At 39.1% G+C, this 18,562-nt stretch overlaps 1 protein-coding gene across 2 annotated transcripts in view; it reads right to left on the minus strand.

Annotated features, from left to right (window-relative positions):
- The window catches only part of TTBK2 (tau tubulin kinase 2), a 177,395-nt gene that overhangs the window by 65,997 nt on the left and 92,836 nt on the right, over positions 1 to 18,562 (minus strand). For both annotated transcript variants that reach the window (XM_059372637.1, XM_059372638.1), the window contains 2 exons: positions 18,319 to 18,459; positions 16,746 to 16,850 (listed from right to left, as the gene is read on the minus strand). In XM_059372637.1, coding sequence (XP_059228620.1) covers positions 16,746 to 16,850; positions 18,319 to 18,459 — 246 coding nt within the window. The remainder of the gene's footprint in view (positions 1 to 16,745; positions 16,851 to 18,318; positions 18,460 to 18,562) is intronic.

The following is an 18,562-nucleotide window of genomic DNA, read 5'->3' on the forward strand; positions in this document are numbered from 1 at the left end:
CCACGGTCTTGGTGGGGATCCGCCATGAGTGTTGAACCCAGGAATGAATGGGGCTTTGTCTTGTTTTGCTGAGGTTGGAAAGGCTTGGGAGAGACCCCCTGTATGCAGATACAGAGCTGCATGCAATTGCTTAGATAAACGTGTTCCCCACTTAATTGCTTGGGCATTGAACATTTCGCCCTTAACCTGTGGCTTGAGCAGTTAGGAGGAGACAATCTGGAGGTGAATCAGATGGCTGAATCCACATGGTGGTGGTCTGGGTTTGGGAGATTTTCCTCCATAGCCACCTCCTCTTCCAAGAACCTAACAGACAAGGTGAATAGCAGTGGCAATCGTGGACATCCCTGCTGTGTTCCTGACCTTAGGGAAAAAGTTCTCAGTTTTCTCCCATTGAGAATGATATTTGTTGTGGGTTTTTCATAGATAGCTTTTACGATATTGAGGTATGTACCCTCTATCCCTACACTGTGAAGAGTTTTAATCAAGAAAGGATGCTACACTTTGTCAAATGCGTTTTCTGCACCTACTGAGATTATCATATGGTTCTTGTTCTTTTCTTTATTAATGTACTGTATCACATTGATTTATTGGCAGATGTTGAACCAACCTTGCAGCCCTGGAATAAATCCCACTTGGTCGTGGTAAATAATCCTTGTAATGTATTGTTGGATCCTACTGGCTAGTATTTTGGTGAGAATTTTCACATTGGTGTTCAGCAAGGATATTGGTCTGTAATTCTCTTTTTTGATGGGGTCTTTGTCTGGTTTGGGGATCAAAGTAATGCTGGCCTCATAAAATGAGTTTGATAGTTTTTCTTACATTTCTATTTTCTGGAACAGTTTCAGGAGAATAGGTATATTCTTCTTTAAATGTTTGGTAGAATTCCCCTTGGAATCCATCTGGTCCTGGGCTCTTGTTTGTTGGGAGATTTTTGATGACTGCTCCAATCTCCTTACTGGTTATGGGTCTGTTCAGGTTTGCTATTTCTTCATGGTTCAGTTTTGGTAGTTTATATGTCTCTAGGAATGCCTCCATTTCTTCCAGATTGTCTAATTTGCTGGCATATAGTTGCTCATAATATTTTCTCATAATTATATTTCTTTGGTGTTGGTTGTGATCTCGCCTCTTTCTTTTTTTTTTTTTTTTAAAGATTTTATTTATTTATTTGACAGACAGAGATCACAAGTAGGCAGAGAGGCAGGCAGAGAGAGAGGGGGAAGCAGGCTCCCCACTGAGCAGAGAGCCCAATGTGGGGCTCGATCCCAGGACCTTGAGATCATGACCTGAACCGAAGGCAGAGGCTTAACCCACTGAGCCACCCAGGTGCCCCAGGGGGTTTATCTTATTAATTCTTTCAAAGAAAGAAGCAGCTCCTAGTTTCCTTGACATATTCTACTGACTGTTCTTTAGGTTTCTATTTCATTGATTTCTGCTCTAATCTTTATTATTTCTCTTCTCCTGCTGGGTTTAGGCTTTCTTTGCTGTTCTTTCTCTAGCTCCTTTACATGTAGGCTTAGGTTGTGTACTTGAGACCTTTCTTGTTTCTTGAGAAAGGCTTGTGTTGCTATATACTTTCCTCTTAGGACTGCCTGTGTTGCATGCCAAAGATTTTGAACAGTTGTGTTTTCATTTTCATTTGTTTCCATGAATTTTTAAAAATTTTTCTTTAATTTTCTGGTGGACCCATTCATTCTTTAGTAGGCTGCTGTTTAGCCTCCTTTGACTTCTTTCCAACTTTCCTTTTGTGATTGAGTGCCAGTTTCAAAGCACTGTGGTCTGGAAATATGCAGGGAATGATCCCAATCTTTTGGTACTGGTTGAGAACTGATTTGTGACCCAGGATGTGATCTATTCTGGAGAATGTTCCATGTGCACTAGAGAAGAATGTGTATTCTGTTGTTTCAGGATGGAATGTTCTGAATATATCTGTGAAGTCCATTTGGTATAGTGTGTCATTCAAAGCCTTTCTTTGTTGATCTTTTGCTTACATGATCAATTCATTTCAATGAGGGGCATCTTAAAGTCCCCTACTATTTTTGTATTATTGTCAATGTGTTTCTTTGATTTTGTTATTATTTGGTTTATATAATTAGCTGCTCCCATTTTAGGAGCATAGATATTGTTAGATCTTCTTGTTGGATAGACCCTTTAAGTATGATATAGTGTCCTTCCTCATCCCTTATTACAGTCTTTGGTTTAAAATTTAATTTGTCTGATATAAGGATTGTCACCCAGCTTTCTTTTGCTGTCCATTAGCATGGTAAATGGTTTTCCACCCCCTCACTTTAAATCTGGAGGTGTCTTGGGTCTAAAATGAGTCTCTTGCAGATAGCATATCAATGGGTCTTTTTTTTTTTTTTAATTTTATTTACTTATTTGACAGAGAGAGATCACAAGTAAGCAGAGAGGCAGGCAGGGCGGGGGGCGGGGGAGGCAGGCTCCCTGCCAAGCAGAGAGCCCGATGTGGGGCTCGATCCCAGGACCCTGGGATCATGACCTGAGCCAAAGGCAGAGGCTTTAACCCACTGAGCCACCCAGGAGCCCCTCAATGTGTCTTGTTTTTTTTTATCCAATCTGATCCTTTGTGTCTTTTGATTGGGGTATTTAGCCCATTTACATTCAGGGTAACTACTGAAAGTATGAATTTAGTGCCATTGTATTGCCTATAAGGTCACTGTTACTGTACAGTGTCTCTGTTCTTTCTGGTCTATGTTACTTTTAGGCTCTCTCTTTGCTTAGAGGACCCCTCTTGGTATTTCCTTTAGGGCTAGTTTGGTGTTTGCAAATTCTTTTAGTTTTTGTTTGTCCTGGAAGCTTTTATCTTTCCCTTTATTTTCAATGACAGCCTAGCTGGATATAGTACTCTTGGCTGCATATTTTTCTCATTTAGTGCTCTGAATATATCATGCCAGTCCTTTCTGGTCTGCCAGGTCTCTGTGAATAGGTCTGCTGCCAATCTAATGTTTCTACCGTTGTAGGTTATTGACCTCTTGTCTGGAGCTGCTTTCAGAAGTTTCTCATTGTCTCTGAGACTTGTAAGTTTTACTATTAGATGATGGGGTATTGACCTATTTTTATTGATTTTTAGGGGAAATTCTCTGTGCCTCCTGGATTTTGATGCTTGTTTCTGTGCCCAAACTGGGGATGTTCTCCACCATAATTTGCTCCAATATACCTTTTGATCCTTTCTCTCTTTCTTCTGCTTCTGGGATCCCAATTATTCTAATATTGTTTCACCTTATGGTACCACTTATCTCTTGAATTCTCCCCAAGTGGTCCAGTAATTATCTCTCTTTTTCCTCATCTTCTTTATTCTCCATCAATGGGTCTTCTATATCAATAATTCTCTCTTTGTTATCCTCGTTTATCCTAGCAGTTAGACTCCACTTTTTACTGTACTTCATTAATACCTTTTTTGATTTGAATTATATTTTAGTTCTTTCATTTTTCCAGAGAGGGGTTTTCTAGTATTTATGCTTTTTTCAAGCCCAGCTCACATCTTTATAATCATCATTCTGAACTCTAGTTCCAACATCTTATTAATGTCTGTGTTGATTAGGTACCTGGCAGTCAGTACTGCCTCTTGTTCCTTTTTTTGAGGTGAGTTTTTCCATTCTGTCATTTCATCCAGAGAAGAATAGGTGAATGAGAGAAAAAAATGCTAAAAGGGTAAGAACAACCCCAGGAAAATATTTGGAGACCCAAAACTGGGGGGAAAGAAAGAAAGAAAGAAAGAAAAAAAAAAAAGGAATATGATCAAGTTGGTGAACAGAACAGAGCCACACATTAAATTTTGGGTGTATTGTAGTCAGTTAAAAGAAACTGCCTCCCAAAATTTTAAAGAAAGAAAAACTTTTATATATACAAAAAAATAAGGGTAAATATTGAAAGGATGGAATTTGACTGTAAAGATAAGAATTTTAAATATTTTTAAAAAGGAATTGATAAGAAGTTGGCTGATAAAATAAAATAATTAATTTTTTAAAAAAGGAGAGAATGTGATTAGGTGGGAGACTAGAACAAAACCATACACTAGAATTAGGGTATATTTTGGTCTATTAGAAGAAACTGTATCCCAAAATTTTAAAGAAAGAAAAATTTATGTATATACAAAAAATAACATTAAATAAAATGAATAGAATATGACTGTAAAAATGAAAATTAAAAAAGACTTAAAAATGAATTGATAAGATGTTGGTTGCAAAAGGAAAGAAGAAAATTTTTAAAAATAGGAAAAGAAAAAAATAAAGAAAATTTTTAAAATTAACTTTGAAAGACTCAAGAATCATGGAGAAAAAGCCATGAATTCTATATGCTGTATTTCCCTAGCACTGGATTTTTACAGTTCTCACTGATCAGTAAATTTGGCCTTGGCTGGATGTTCTTGCTGATCTTCTGGGGGAGGGGCCTGTTGCAATGATTCTCAAATGTCTTTGCCAGAGGTGGACTTGCACAGCCCTTGCCAGGGGCCAGGCTAAGTAATCTGCTTGGGTTTGTGCTTGGTACCTTTTGTTCCTTGAAAGCTTTCTGTAGAGCTTTGGAGAATGGGAATGAAAATAGTGGCCCTCCAATCTCTGGGCCAGAGGAGCCAAAAGCTTGGGGCCCCACTCCTCACTGTACCCTGAGAGAAAAGTAGTCAATCACTCCTGTCTCCCTGGTCTCCCGTACACTCTGTGCTCAACCAGCTTGTAACCGAATGTTTCTATCTCTGACACATGACCCTATTTGAAATTTACAAACCCAGTAGATTCCTGTGGTGCGCTGCCATGCCATTCCTCCCAGGGGAAGAAGAGGCGTCTCCCTGGATCTGCCGCTCACAGGGTCCCTGCTCGAAGAGCAGTGGTCAGACTGTACCTCAGATCAGAGTTTATGACAACCCTGAGTTCAAAGCCCACTCCTTCACTCCGCCTTTACAGTCAGCTTCCCTGCTCTAACACTTGGGTGCTCTGCCACCCTCAGGCACCCCTTGTCTTTCCCAAGGGTCCTGAGACCACAGTGTCCCAGTGAGGGTTCCTACCCCCCACTCAGCCACTGGAGCGACGTCCCTCCACAGAGCAAGTTCTGATTTGGGGCTCCGCTGCTCTATTACATGCTGGGAGCCAGCTGATGGAGGCTCCCTCCCCTACCCCTGCACTCTACCTTCCTGAATAAATAAAATGAATACAATATGACTTCACTTCTTTGCACGTTCTACCTTCCAGAAAGTGGTTGCTTTTTTGTTCAGAGGATTGCTGCTATTCTTTTCTTTGATCTCCTGTTGAGTTTGTAGGTTTTCAGAATGGTTTGATAATTATCTAGCTGAATTCTTGGGACCAGATGAAATTTAGGTGTCCTACTCTTCTGTTGTCTTGCTTCTCCTTCTCCTCCCTCCCCGAGAGTTGTCCTAAAGTCCTGTATAGTCAACCCTTTCCCCTCCAACTCCCAGTCTTTCGCAACCTCTGATTTTTGTGCCTCACAAGCATTCAGAATTGTGTTTTTAGCTTTATTGCTGTGTAGTGATGTCTCACTGTGGTTTTAATTTGCATTTCTCTGATAACTAAAGATGTTCACCATTTGCTATTGTGTTTATTTACCATCTGTAGTGTTTCTTCTTTGATGAAATGCCTATACAAATCTTTTGCTCATGTTTATTCATTTGTTTTATTATTGAGTTGTGAAAATTGTTTATAGATTCTGGATAGAAGTCCTTTGTCAGACATGTGTTTTGAAATATTTTTCTCCCAGTCTGTGATTTGTCTTTTCATTTGCTTAACAGTGTCTTTCAAGGAAATGTTTAACTTTGATGAATTTTTACTTATGTAAAAAAAAAAAATCTTATGTTCACACTACATAAATACATTATCTCTTCTAGAATTATATTTAAAAACTATCTTTAAAGATAAAAAAGAAAAAAGTGAGAGTGGTTAACAGCCTAAGAGCACATTTTACTAAAATAAATACCTAAATATTTAAGTGAAAATGAAAAAGAAAAAATAAGTTGGACCTTGAAACACTGAAAGAGGAGCGCCTGGGTGGCTCAGTCGGTTGAACATCCAGCTCTTGATTTTGACTCAGGTCGTAATCTCAGGGTTGTAAAATTAAGCCTCAAGTTGGGCTCTATGATCAGTGGGAGATTCTCTCTCCCACTCCCTCTGCTCCCACTCCATTCATGCTCGGTTTCTTTCCTGCTCTCTTAAATAAATAAATATTTAAAATGAAAACTGAAAGAATTACAACAGGAAGAAGAAAAGGCACTTTAAGTAAAAAGAACACTGTGTACAATGCAAAATGGTAGGAAAGTACTGTGTGTGTGCTAGGGAAAGTGTTTGATAAGGCTGGAGCAAATGGTGAGAGGAAATAATGGAAAAGGAGGTTGGAATCAGGTTAAGTAAGGATGGCCTTGAATGTCATATTAAGGTGTTTCGTTTATAACATGCAGAAAAATGGAATTCATCAAAAATTTTTAAGTAGGAAAGGGACATGAGTGAGAAAGTGCTTGAGATGCTTATTCTTCTGGAGGTAAAAAGAAGAGACTGGAAGGAGGACTTAGGGAAACCAAGGAGGAAACTTTTAATAATCCCAATGAGAAGCCACAAGACTACTACAAAGACAGAGAGCTGTGTGAATATGAAGGAGAGGATGAATGTCAGAGACAAAATGAGCTCCCAGGAGACTAAATCTAGCAGGAGCAGGGAGAGACTGTAAGCATGAACCCAGGCCTATTGCTAACCAAAGGTAGGGACTCTGGAAAGGGACAGGATGCATAGAGAACTATGTAATATTGCCCCCAGTGGAAGTAAGAAAAAAGCTGTGAAGTTGTGGAATGGTAACAGAGAAAAATACTTTTTAAATTAACATAAAATGTATTATTTGTTTTAGGGGTACAGTTTTGTGAATCATCAGTCTTACACAATTCACAGCACTCACTATAGCACATACTTTCCCCAATGTCTACCATCCAGCCACCCCATTCCTCCCACCTCCCTCCACTCCAGCAACCCTCAGTTTGTTTTCTGAGATTAAGAGTTTTTTATAGTTTTTCTCCCTTTATGGTTTCTTGTTTCATTTTTCCCTCCCTTCCCTTATGATCCTGTCTTGCTTCTCAAATTACACATATCAGTAAGATCATATAATTGTCTTTTTCTGATTGACTTATTTCACTTAGCATAATACCCTCTAGTATATCCACATCCTTGCAAATGGCAAGATTTTATTTTTGATGGCTGCATAATATTCCAGTGTGTGCTCGCACATACACATGTATATGTGTGTGTATGTATGTATGTATACACCATTAACCACATGGATAAAGAAGATGTGATATACACACACATATATATATATTTTTTTATATATGTATAAATTTACATCTTTAAACGTTTTTTTATTTTTTTAAAATTTTATTTATTTATTTGACAGGCAGAGATCACAAGTAGGCAGAGAGGCAGGCAGAGAGAGAGGAGGAAGCAGGCTCCCTGCCGAGCAGATGGGATCATGACCTGAGCTGAAGATAGAGGCACCCAGGTGCCCCCCCCCAATTTACATCTTTAAAATCAATTTTTAAAATTATGTTATGTTTTGAGGGAGTTTCTTTGTGGTGATGAAATAGTTTGGTAGCCTGATTGTGGTGTACGAATGTGGTGTACGAATCTACACATGGGAAAAAGTTACATATACTCCCCTCCCTCAGGAAAAATTACATATAAAAATATAGTAAAAGCTACCTGGCTCTGTCACGCAATGGATAGCGCATTGGACTTCTAAAAATATAGTAAAAGCTGACTCAGGCCTGTACTTGAGTTAGTAATAGTAAACCAGTATCTATTTTCTAGCTTTAACAATATACTATGGTTATGTAAGATATTATCACTGGGGGAAACTAGATGGAAGCCACATGATAACTGTACTGTTTTCCGATAGCTCCCTGAATCTGCTTCATGCTCCAAAACAAGTACTGTCAGGTTGACAGAAGACAGACTGATTCGTGCAAAATTCAGAATGGAGGTTATATCCAGAGCTGCAGTGACCAATATAATAGCAACCTAAATCTAAATGAAATTTAAAACAGTCTCTCATTTGCTCTGGTCACATTTCAAGTGCTCAATAGCCCATGTAGCTAGTGGCTACCATATGAGTAGGGGTACAGAACATTTCTTTCTTTTTTTTAATATTTTATTTATTTATCTGACACACAGAGAGAGATCACAAGTAGGCAGAGAGGCAGGCAGAGAGGGGAAAGCAGGCTCCCTGCTGAGCAGAGAGCCTGATGCAGGACTAGATCCCAGGACCCTGAGATCATGACCTGAACCGAAGGCAGAGGCTTAACCCACTGAGCCTCCCAGGTGCCCAGACATTTCTATCCTTATAGTAACTTCAATTAGACAGTGCTGCTTGAGGAAGAAGAGGGAATGAAATATATAGTGGTAATGAGCTATTTCTTAACCTAGAAAGAGGCCACAGATGTTTTATAGTCTTCCTTTAAATTTTTATATGTATTTTTTACACTCTTCTGGAATCCATAATACAGCAATACAAAATATAAATATTGATTTTTGCAGATAACATGATGGCATACCTAGACAATTCAAGTGACTCAATTTAAGTTTCTTACAAGGAATAAATAAACAAAATTGTACAATATGAAAAAAATCTACAAAGGCAACTTTGATTTTATATTAATGGAGCAATATGAAAAAAGGATTTCAATCTTAATCATGATCTGAAAAAGTATGAAATTAATTTTACCTGAGATTTAAGAGATTTAAAGAAAATTATGAAAATCCTACTGGAATTCTAGAAGGTGATATATAAGAAAAGGGAAAGAGCATTCCTTACACAGTCTGAACTATGTTCAACCATAATAACATTCTCTCAGCTCTCCCATCACTCTTCCGTAGTGCTAACCTGTCGGGAGCCAGTACAGGAGGCCTACTCTAAGAGCTGTAAGGGACTGAATATGATTGGCTGTTCATTTAGGTCCACTCTCGCGGGAGGTGCATGAGCACTGCATTTTGATTGGTTAACACTGCCTGTATAAAAATGCATGCGCCGAGGGTAGAGAAAGGAAGAAAGAAAAAAGCGATTAAAGAAGAAGGTTCGCTGCTACGTGAGTCTCCGAGTCGTTCTTGCGGGCCGAGAGCGACAAGTGGTGCTGAGACCCGGGAATCTCATCGTGAGAGACGCCCGGAGTCGGCGACGATCAGGTAAAGAGTGCACCTATTTCTGTCTAGTGACAGGGAAAGTTCCTCAAGTCGAGGACGAGCGTAGAAAGCTTTCCGGGATGGGAAACGAGATGGCTGCAAAGTTCCTAGGATAAGGACGAGAGTAAAGCTTTCCGGTATGGGAAACGAGATGGCCACATATAAAATGTTGGGGCCGCTTTCTGATATCCTTTCTGGTACTCCTTTAAAAAATAAAACAGCTCGTTTGTTTTTGAGAGAAGTGGGACAAACGGCTCCCTGGTTTTTGGAAAGGAGCAGAGGAGGGAAATCACCCAAAAGCCAAAAGGTGAGCAAGATGCAAAAGGAGCTTGCAAAAAAGGAGGAAAAGCTAAAGAAGGCTATGGCGCAGCTCAAAATGCAGGGGGAAGTTATGGCACAGCTGAAATTAAAAGCGGAAGAAGGAGCTATGGCGCAGTTACAAACAAAGACGGAAGTGGTAGATAACTTAGATCCTATGCCCACGCGCCCAGCCCCAACAGCGCCACCTTACGAGGGGCCTCCTCCGTATAAACCTTGCTGCACCAAGGCCTGCTATTGTGGGAGCTGCACTGCACGAGTGGCTGCCATAGTAGCCTCTCAGGAGTTTGGGTGGGAACAGGATTCTCATTCAGTCCTAAAATCCCCACTTACTCTAACTCCACCTTTTTTGGCTACTCAACAACGCCCGTCTGTGTTAGAGCTCCCTTTCTCTTCATAGTTTTTAATGCTTCTACTATTAACAAGTCATCTAGTCTCCCTTGTGAGTCCCAGAATTGTCTGCTATCAGAATGTTGGAACGCCACGGTGGGAGACTCGGCAGTAATAGCCAAGATACCGACGTATATCCCGATACCAGTACAGGTGAACCCCAACAACCTGCCGGTGCTGCTTCGACATAAACGAGACTTTGGAATAACAGCAGCCATTATTGCAGCTATCGCAGCATCCGCCGCTGCTGCTACTGCTGCCGCGGTAGCGTTGACAACCTCGGTACAGACAGCAGCTGCACTCAACAACGTCACAGGAATGGTCGCTGAAGCATTGGCTACGCAAGAACAAATTAATGGACATTTGCATGCTGGGATCCTTATTGTAAATCAAAGGGTTGATTTGTACAGGAACAACTTGATATCCTAGAGTCAATTGTGTCGATAGGATGCATACATAATATGGCCGGACTTTGTATCACCCCTATAGCTCATAAACAACTTATCCTTAGCAGCTAACCTCTCTAGACAGTTAGGAAATATGCTTAATGGTACCTGGAACCGTCAATTTCAAAATTTAACTAGGCAATTACGAGCTCAAATTATATCCATATATTCTACCAAAGTAACTATTGCACCTGTAAGTGAGTGGAAAAAATGTTACAGCAATCTGTTTCGTTCCTCAAACAGTGGGCCGGACTTGGTGCCATGGCTGTTCTCTTAATCACAGCTAACATACTAATGTTACGTTGGGTGTGTGGCCGTGTCAGTCGCAATCAACGACAATAACACCTCATGGTTCAAGCCATGATGGCTCTTGAGGCTGGTACCTCCCCCCAGATATGGCTAAGTATGCTAGATCGGTAGTCAAAGACGGGTAAGACTGATCCCACACCATAGCAACCTAAGACAGGGGCTCTTCGACCAGGGAAAGTACCCGATGACGGGTAAGCATGTGTGCTGAGGATTGGCAACCTAAGACAGGCACGATCTCAGCCATTATAAATAAATAAAAAAGGGGGAGATGTCGGGAGCCAGTACAGGAGGCCTACTCTAAGAGCTGTAAGGGACTGTTCATTTAGGTCCACTCTCGCGGGAGGTGCATGAGCACTGCATTTTGATTGGTTAACACTGCCTGTATAAAAATGCATGTGCCGAGGGTAGAGAAAGGTAGAAAGAAAAAAGCGATTAAAGAAGAAGGTTCGCTGCTACGTGAGTCTCCGAGTCGTTCTTGCGGGCCGAGAGCGAAACTAACCTGATCCTTACCCAGGTTAAACCCAACTCTCACACTAATGTGTACTTCTAAATAAACAGTTTAAGGTGTTTAGAGAAAAACAAACTGTACTGACAATCTCACCTTATATTACCATAATACTGAAATGAGTTTTCAGCCCAGGTCAGCAATCTATTTTCTGAATCTAGTTCACCTCTCCTCTCCCTCTCCATGGAAACTATTTCGCTTGTCCTCTTCCATCTTCAACCTCCAGCACCATTCTGCACTCTCAGCAAAAGGCCTTACCTTCTCTAAGAGAATAAAAGCCATGAGAGAACTTCAACTTTCCACTACCGAATCTAAATGCTTGCCTATATCTGTGTCCATTTAGTCGGCCTTTTCTCAGTTACAATGGAAGGAGTGTTCTTGCTCTTAGAGAACGAGCTAACCTCATCATTTGTGCTCAGGTTCCTTTCCTTGGGTATGCAAGAATGTGGCTCCTAGAATTTTTCCTTCTCTGTCTACATTATCATTTTTTCATATCTCCTGGAGTATTACCATCAGTACACAAGCATGCTGCAATAACTGCCATTAAAAAAAAAAAAAAATGAGGGCACCTGGGTGCTCAGTGGGTTAAGCCTCTGCCTTTGACTCAGATAATCTCAGGGTCCTGGGATCGAGGCCCACATTGGGTTCTCTGCTCAGCAGAGAGCCTGCTTTACCCTCTCTCTCTGCCTGCTTCTCTGCCTACTTGTGATATCTCTCTCTCTCTCTCCCTGTTAAATAAATAAATAAATAATCTTCTTAAAAATAAATAAATGAGAAGGAATAAATTAAGGAAGGATTTTATTACTTTACTTTCAACTATGTCCCTGTTTTTTTTTTTTAAAGATTTTTTATTTATTTATCAGAGAGAGAGAGAGGGGCAGAGAGCGAGCACAGGCAGGCAGAATGGCAGGCAGAGGCAGAGGGAGAAGCAGGCTCCCTGCTGAGCAAGGAGCCCGATGTGGGACTCGATCCCAGGACGCTGGGCTCATGACCTGAGCCAAAGGCAGCTGCCCAACCAACTGAGCCACCCAGGCGTCCCAACTATGTCCCTGTTTTACCAGTCTTTTTCTTCTTCTTTTTTTTTTTTAAGATTTTATTCACTTATTTGACAAAGAGAGATCACAAGTAGGCAGAGAGGCAGACAGAGGGGATGGGGGAGGCAGGTCCCCCACTGAGCAGAGAGCCTGATGTGGGGCCAATCCCGGGACCCCAGGACCATGACCTGAGCCGAAGGCAGAGGCCGAACCCACTGAGCCACCCAGGTGCCCCTACCAGTCTTTAAAATAAAACATCTCTCAGTTGGTTAATCATCCAACTGTTAATTTCGGCTCAGGTCATGATCTCAAGGCCATGGGATTGTGCCTTTTGTTGGGCTCTGTGCTCAGCATGGAGTCTGCTTGTCCTTCTTCCCTCTGTTCCTTCCCCCTCACATACTCTTTCTCTAAAATAAATAAATAAAATCTAAAATAAAATAAAATAAAATAAAAACAGCTCTTGGGGCGCCCTGGGTGGCGCAGTCCATTGAGCATCTGTTCAAATACTTTTCTTTCTTGTTTCACCAGTACTTGTCTCTCTGCCTTCAGATTTTCTCAGTGTCAAGTAGTCGAAGCTCATCTACTTGGGACCCCCAAAACCAGGTACGCTTGCACCCCTGTGCCCTGGCTAAACCCCCACCCCCAATCAAATGATTCTTAAATTTCTATTATCTCCAGTCCTGATTTCTCTTTTGAGCTACATATTACTATATCAAATCACCTTCTTGTTGTATTTCCATCTGGAATCTAAGAAGCATCTCAGACTTAACTTCTAGAAAATAGAACCTCATTTTCCCTTATTAAATCCACTGTTCATCCTTCTTCCCCATCATGGTTAAAGGCATGACCATTAGTTCAGGACAAAAATTTAAAAGTCAATCTTGACTCTTCTTTTTTCTTGACATTCGATATTAACAAATCCAAAAGGAAGCATCATTAAGTCTATCTTTAAAATATATCCTAAATATGACCATTTCTCACCACCTTCACTAGAGCTCCCTAAGGCCCTAGATCTCAGTCACTATCAATGACTAACGGCATTAGCCTTCTCACTTGTAACTTTCTGATCCACTCTTGCTCTTGCTCTCAATAGTCTCTTCTTCACAGCCAGAGTGACTTTAAAAAAACAACACATGTTCTAAAACTCAAAAACTGTTACTTAGAACAGAAATGGGATTCCAGAAATATATTCAAATATAACAAACTACAAAGAACCTAAGTTCTTTTCTGCAAGACTACTAATTTACAGAAGAATACTGATAAAACTGAAGATAGGATCCTTACAATTTCTAGGCACTGAAATTCTCCTAAGGCTATGTCTTAAATATAATCTGCTTCTGTATATAATTCCATTATATAATTAGCTTATTGACAGATCATGTACCAGATTACGCAACAACCCCACTCAAATTTTTCCAAAGGCTTCCTATCATATTTAGAATAAAATCTCTTTGTAAAATCGTTTACAATCTCTCGCCACTGAACTCCTCATCATGCTATGCTGTGTTGTGCTATATATACCCACAGTGGCCTCCCTGCTTTTTCTCAAGCACACCAAACTTACTATACCTTAGGGCCTTTAAACTTGCTATTCCCTTTGCCTGGAACACTCTCTTTCAAGATACTCACATGGCCTACTCTCACACTTAATTCAACTCTCAACTCAATACCTCCTCAGAAGTCTTTTTTAACTATTACTTCTAAAATAGTCTCCTTTTTTTCTTTTTTGGTACTAACATAGTTTCTTATTCTTACTGCCCATCACTCTCTCTGTCAATACACTGTTTTGTGTTTATTCATAGCATATACCACTAGCTAAAATTATGTATTTATATGTTTTTTATCTGTCTTCTCCAAAAAAAAAAAAAACTTCCATAAGAGCCTCATTTTGATCTGCTTGTTCACCACTACAGTCCTAGCACCTAGATCCATGGCTCACACAGATTATGTGCTCATCAAATATATGTTATGTGTGAGAATAAACAATAACCTGTAACAGTCTAAAATTTCAAAAAGAATGATATCTGGAAAAGAAATGGGATTCCAGAAATAAATTCAAATCTAGCAAGCTATATAGAACCTAAATTCTTTACGGGCTTTGCTATGTATTAATGCAAGATCTTCACTAGAATCAAAAAGATTATCTTGTAATTTTTAAGGCACCTAAATTCTCATGTGCCTATATTCTAAATACAATTTACATTTATGTATATAACTCCATTATTATATATTTAGCTCATTCAAAATCAGTATTTTAGCTTTTGTGCAAATTAATTTGCTAGAAAATGAAAATCACAATCAGTACCAAGTTCAAACAAAACTAAAGGTAAAAAGGAGACATTAGAAGAACTTAACTGTAGGTTATGACAATATAAGGAGTTCTACTGACCTAATCCCCAGTAAAATTGGTGAAAATTATTTTAAAAAACTGAAGCTTCTGGAAATGGTCCTTAGGGTAAATAACACAAAGAAACATCTATTCAAGAAAAGTGAAAATTCTATGGAACTTGAACCAAAACCATTCCCTCTCTCCTCTCTTCCAGAGCAGAGAACGTGGCTCTACTCCAGACTGTTGCCACCATGGATACAGGACTCCCTTATTTCCCAGTTCCGAGCTGGAGGGCTTTCTTCCCCATAGAAGTAGGACTTCAGCATTTCTGAGGTTCTTCCAGATCTCTACCTTAGGTGTATGTTGACAATCCTGAAGTCCAAGAGCCCTTCCCGTGGCTCAGGAGACAGTGCTTCCCTGACAGGACAGACAAACTGAGAGATCTCCACTTACTGCCTTGTCTCAGCTCCTAGGAGTAAGGATGTCATTCAGAAGCTACCACAGTTCTCCGCCCAACTTTAGAGCCTTGGCTCAGAGATTTTGCTTGGGGGCAGGAGAAAGGCCATTAAAAACAACAACAACAACAACAACAACAACAAAACCACCTGCTAATCTCTTCCCACAGGAGTTTATCTTGTTTGCAACAGTAAAATTTAAACTTAAAACATTTCTCAAAAATAGGGAAGGTCTCACAAAACAAACTGAGGGTTGCTGGGGGGAGGGGATTTGGGAAAAGGGGGTGGGATTATGGACATTGGGGAGGGTATGTGCTTTGGTGAGTGCTGTGAAGTGTGTAAACCTGGTGATTCACACACCTGTACCCCTGGGGATAAAAATATATGTTTATAAAAAATAAAAAATTAATTAAAAAAAATAGGGAAGGTTGTGGTATAGGGAGTTGAGAGGAGATTTGCTTGCAGATCTAATGAAGATAAAGCCTGGACTACGGGCTGGCCAAGTAAGAGAGAACCAGAGGAATAAGACTTCTAGAAGGCCTCTTGAGGTCAGAAATAGCCAAACTCTAACCTCAGAAATTAGATTAGATTAGTTTGTCATGCCCCTGCCTGGAATTTATACCCCAGGGCATTATTGTAAACAACAAAGCAATCAGCCAGCAATTAGTGGAGTTTAAAACCTGGGTGTAGTCAGGGAAAAGTATAGAAGAGAGCTCCACCAGTACAGGAGTCATTCCAGGGTGACTATAGGCAGACTGCCCCTCAGGAGCAACAGTAGAGACTTAATATTCTGTGCTGGGGAAAGGGAGGGAAGGGTCACAGAGGAACAGCCTTCACAGAAACAAATCCAGTTCAGCCCCTAAACAAATAAACAAGCAAATAACAGTAACAAAGTACTGGAAAGGAGGACTGGTATCTAAAACAGCTATATTATCTAAAATGTCCAGTCTCCAACAAAAAAAAATTATAAGGAATCAAAGAAACAGGAAAGTATGACCCATACATTTGGGGGTGGGAGAAGCAACAGAAACCGCCTGTGACAGTGACAAGATGTCAGATTTAAGAGGAAAGATTTCAGATTAGCCATTGTAAGTATGTTCACAGAACCAAAGGAGAGCTTGATTAAAGACATAAGGAAAGCATGACGACAACATCACGTCAAATAGAGAGTATCAATAGAGAAAAATAATGTTCATTCTCAAATAGAAAATATCAAAAATGAGAAAACATATTTCCAAATGGAAATTCTGGATATGAAATGTACAAAACGAAAATAGAATTGTAGTTATAGAAAGAACCTCAGACTGCAAAAAAAACCCTTGAGCCTAAAGGGCCAATGTGTGTTCTCCAAATCCATCCTTCCAACTCTGTGTCTAGTGTCCTTTTTTTTTTTTTCCTTTTTTAAAGATTGTATTTATTTATTCAACTGAGAGAAAGTGAGAAAGCACAAGTAGTGGGAGTAGCAGACAGAGAGGGAGAAGCAGGCTCCCGGTTGAGCAGGTAAGCCTGATGCAGGGCTGGACCTCAAGATCCTGGGATCATGGCCTGAAACAAAGTCGGATGCTTAAGCAAGCCACCCAGCTGCCCCTCATGTACTTTTTTTTAAAGCCACAGCTTTCAATAATAAAATTAACTCTATCCACTAATTTAATCATAAAATCTATATGCTACTTCTTGGATGACATCCATTCTATACATAATTCATATTTCTTTTTTTTTAAAGTGATACTATAAATAACAGATTAATTCTCAAATTTAATAATAATATGAAAAATCTTACTGGTCTGACGTCACCACAGGAATTGGTAAATTGTCGAGCCAAGCCAAAATCAAGCATGTAACATTTCCTACATGTACTAGGAAAGCGACCCATGGCGAAGTTCGACTAGAAAAGCAAAGAAGGAAAATATACATATTCTTACAATACTAAATCCTAACATATATCCTTCCTATATTTTAATTCTTCTATTTAAACTCTATATAATACATATGTCTCAAACACACTATTCTAATTCATGATATTTACTGGATATTAATACATAATCTTGTTGTGTATTCTGTTAATGCCTAGGAGCAGGTAACTTTGAGGAACAAAGAATTAAGTGATGGTACAAAGTTATCTACAACAACACTGACTTAAGTGGAACTCTATGTTCCTTGAAATTCTGGTCTAAGTCAACACTTTAAAGAGAGCCCAACTCTTCCTTTTTAAAATGGGAGGAACTAGGAGTGAGCAAAATTGAAGACACAGCTAAAAATTTAAATGAATTTCCTATAAGCATCATAAAGATGAATTTCACTAAGCATAAAAATTAAAATTCAATTTAAGGAAGCATTTCAAAACAGACTTACATGAAATACACTTTGCATTCTTCCCTTAAAAAATAAATGTAATGTTAAATGAGCACAAATCTGCAAAGATGGTATGTAAAAAGAGAATTTATAAAGGAAAAAGCAAAACTGCTACAAAAATTGTTAGCTTTTATTTTAAAATAGTGTTCTATTTAGGGAGTTTTCAGATGAAAATGGAAAGTCTTCAGTCACCATGCTTCTAAAGTAGTGACATTTAGTTTGGCATAGAATTGTGAGCAAGAGAAATCTATATTCCATTAAGCCTGACTCTACTAATGTTAATTTTAGTTGGCATTTTCATGTAAACTATTTAATTTTAGAAATCATGTAGCAACAGATGGATGTAATTTTCAACTGCACTAACCAACACATGATATATTTATAGTAAATACAGTATATCAGAAATGGATCATTTCCCCTTGTGAGCAATAAAAAAACAAAGAAGGAAAAATAAACGCATATTTCAGTTATGGAAATGACAATTTCTAAGAAAAAACAGAATAGAAAAAATACTATATATTGCCACTGTAGCACTAAGAAGAAAAAATAAGGTCTTTCATAATTGATGGTTCCTTATAAGTACAATTTGTCACTTGAGAAATAGTTCAGAGAACACAATGAATATAAAAGTCACATATGTATATATTTTTACACAGTATCAGGAAAAAGAAATCTAAAGAATGACTTCCAATTTAGGTGTTAAGTAGGAATGTTAACACACATAATAATAATAGTCAAGCATTATTAATTTTTATTTTGGCTGAGAGCAACATTTTCATTGTATGAAAAAAGCTCCTGAATGTTAAATTGTAGTTTGTAATTCAAATTTTTTTTTTTAATTAAGAGGCAAGTTATATTTTGCTTCTAGTTACAGAATTAAAATATTACCTTGTATTTAATAATAGAAAGCAAATACAGAAAGCTACATTCATAATTTATTGTGTCCCTTCATTAGTACAAAGCAAACTCATTCTGTGCTCTGACTTGAAAAGGCCTCTTACCGGTTTGATGTCTCGGTGCAAGAATCCCACAGAATGGATGCTCTCAATAGACTCGAGAATCTGTCTACCCAACCGAAGAGTAGTGCTAATGGTGAATGTGCCCCGGGACTGGCTACGACGTAGATCTGCCAGATTCCGACCCTGTGTAAACCAAATAAACACTTTCACATATGGTACTATGCTATAAAAGAAGAGCGGGAAGTTATTCGTTTACCATTAAAAATGACTTGACGGGGGGGGGGGG

Source organism: Mustela nigripes, chromosome 13 (assembly GCF_022355385.1).
Source record: "Mustela nigripes isolate SB6536 chromosome 13, MUSNIG.SB6536, whole genome shotgun sequence".
Lineage (NCBI taxonomy): Eukaryota > Metazoa > Chordata > Mammalia > Carnivora > Mustelidae > Mustela > Mustela nigripes.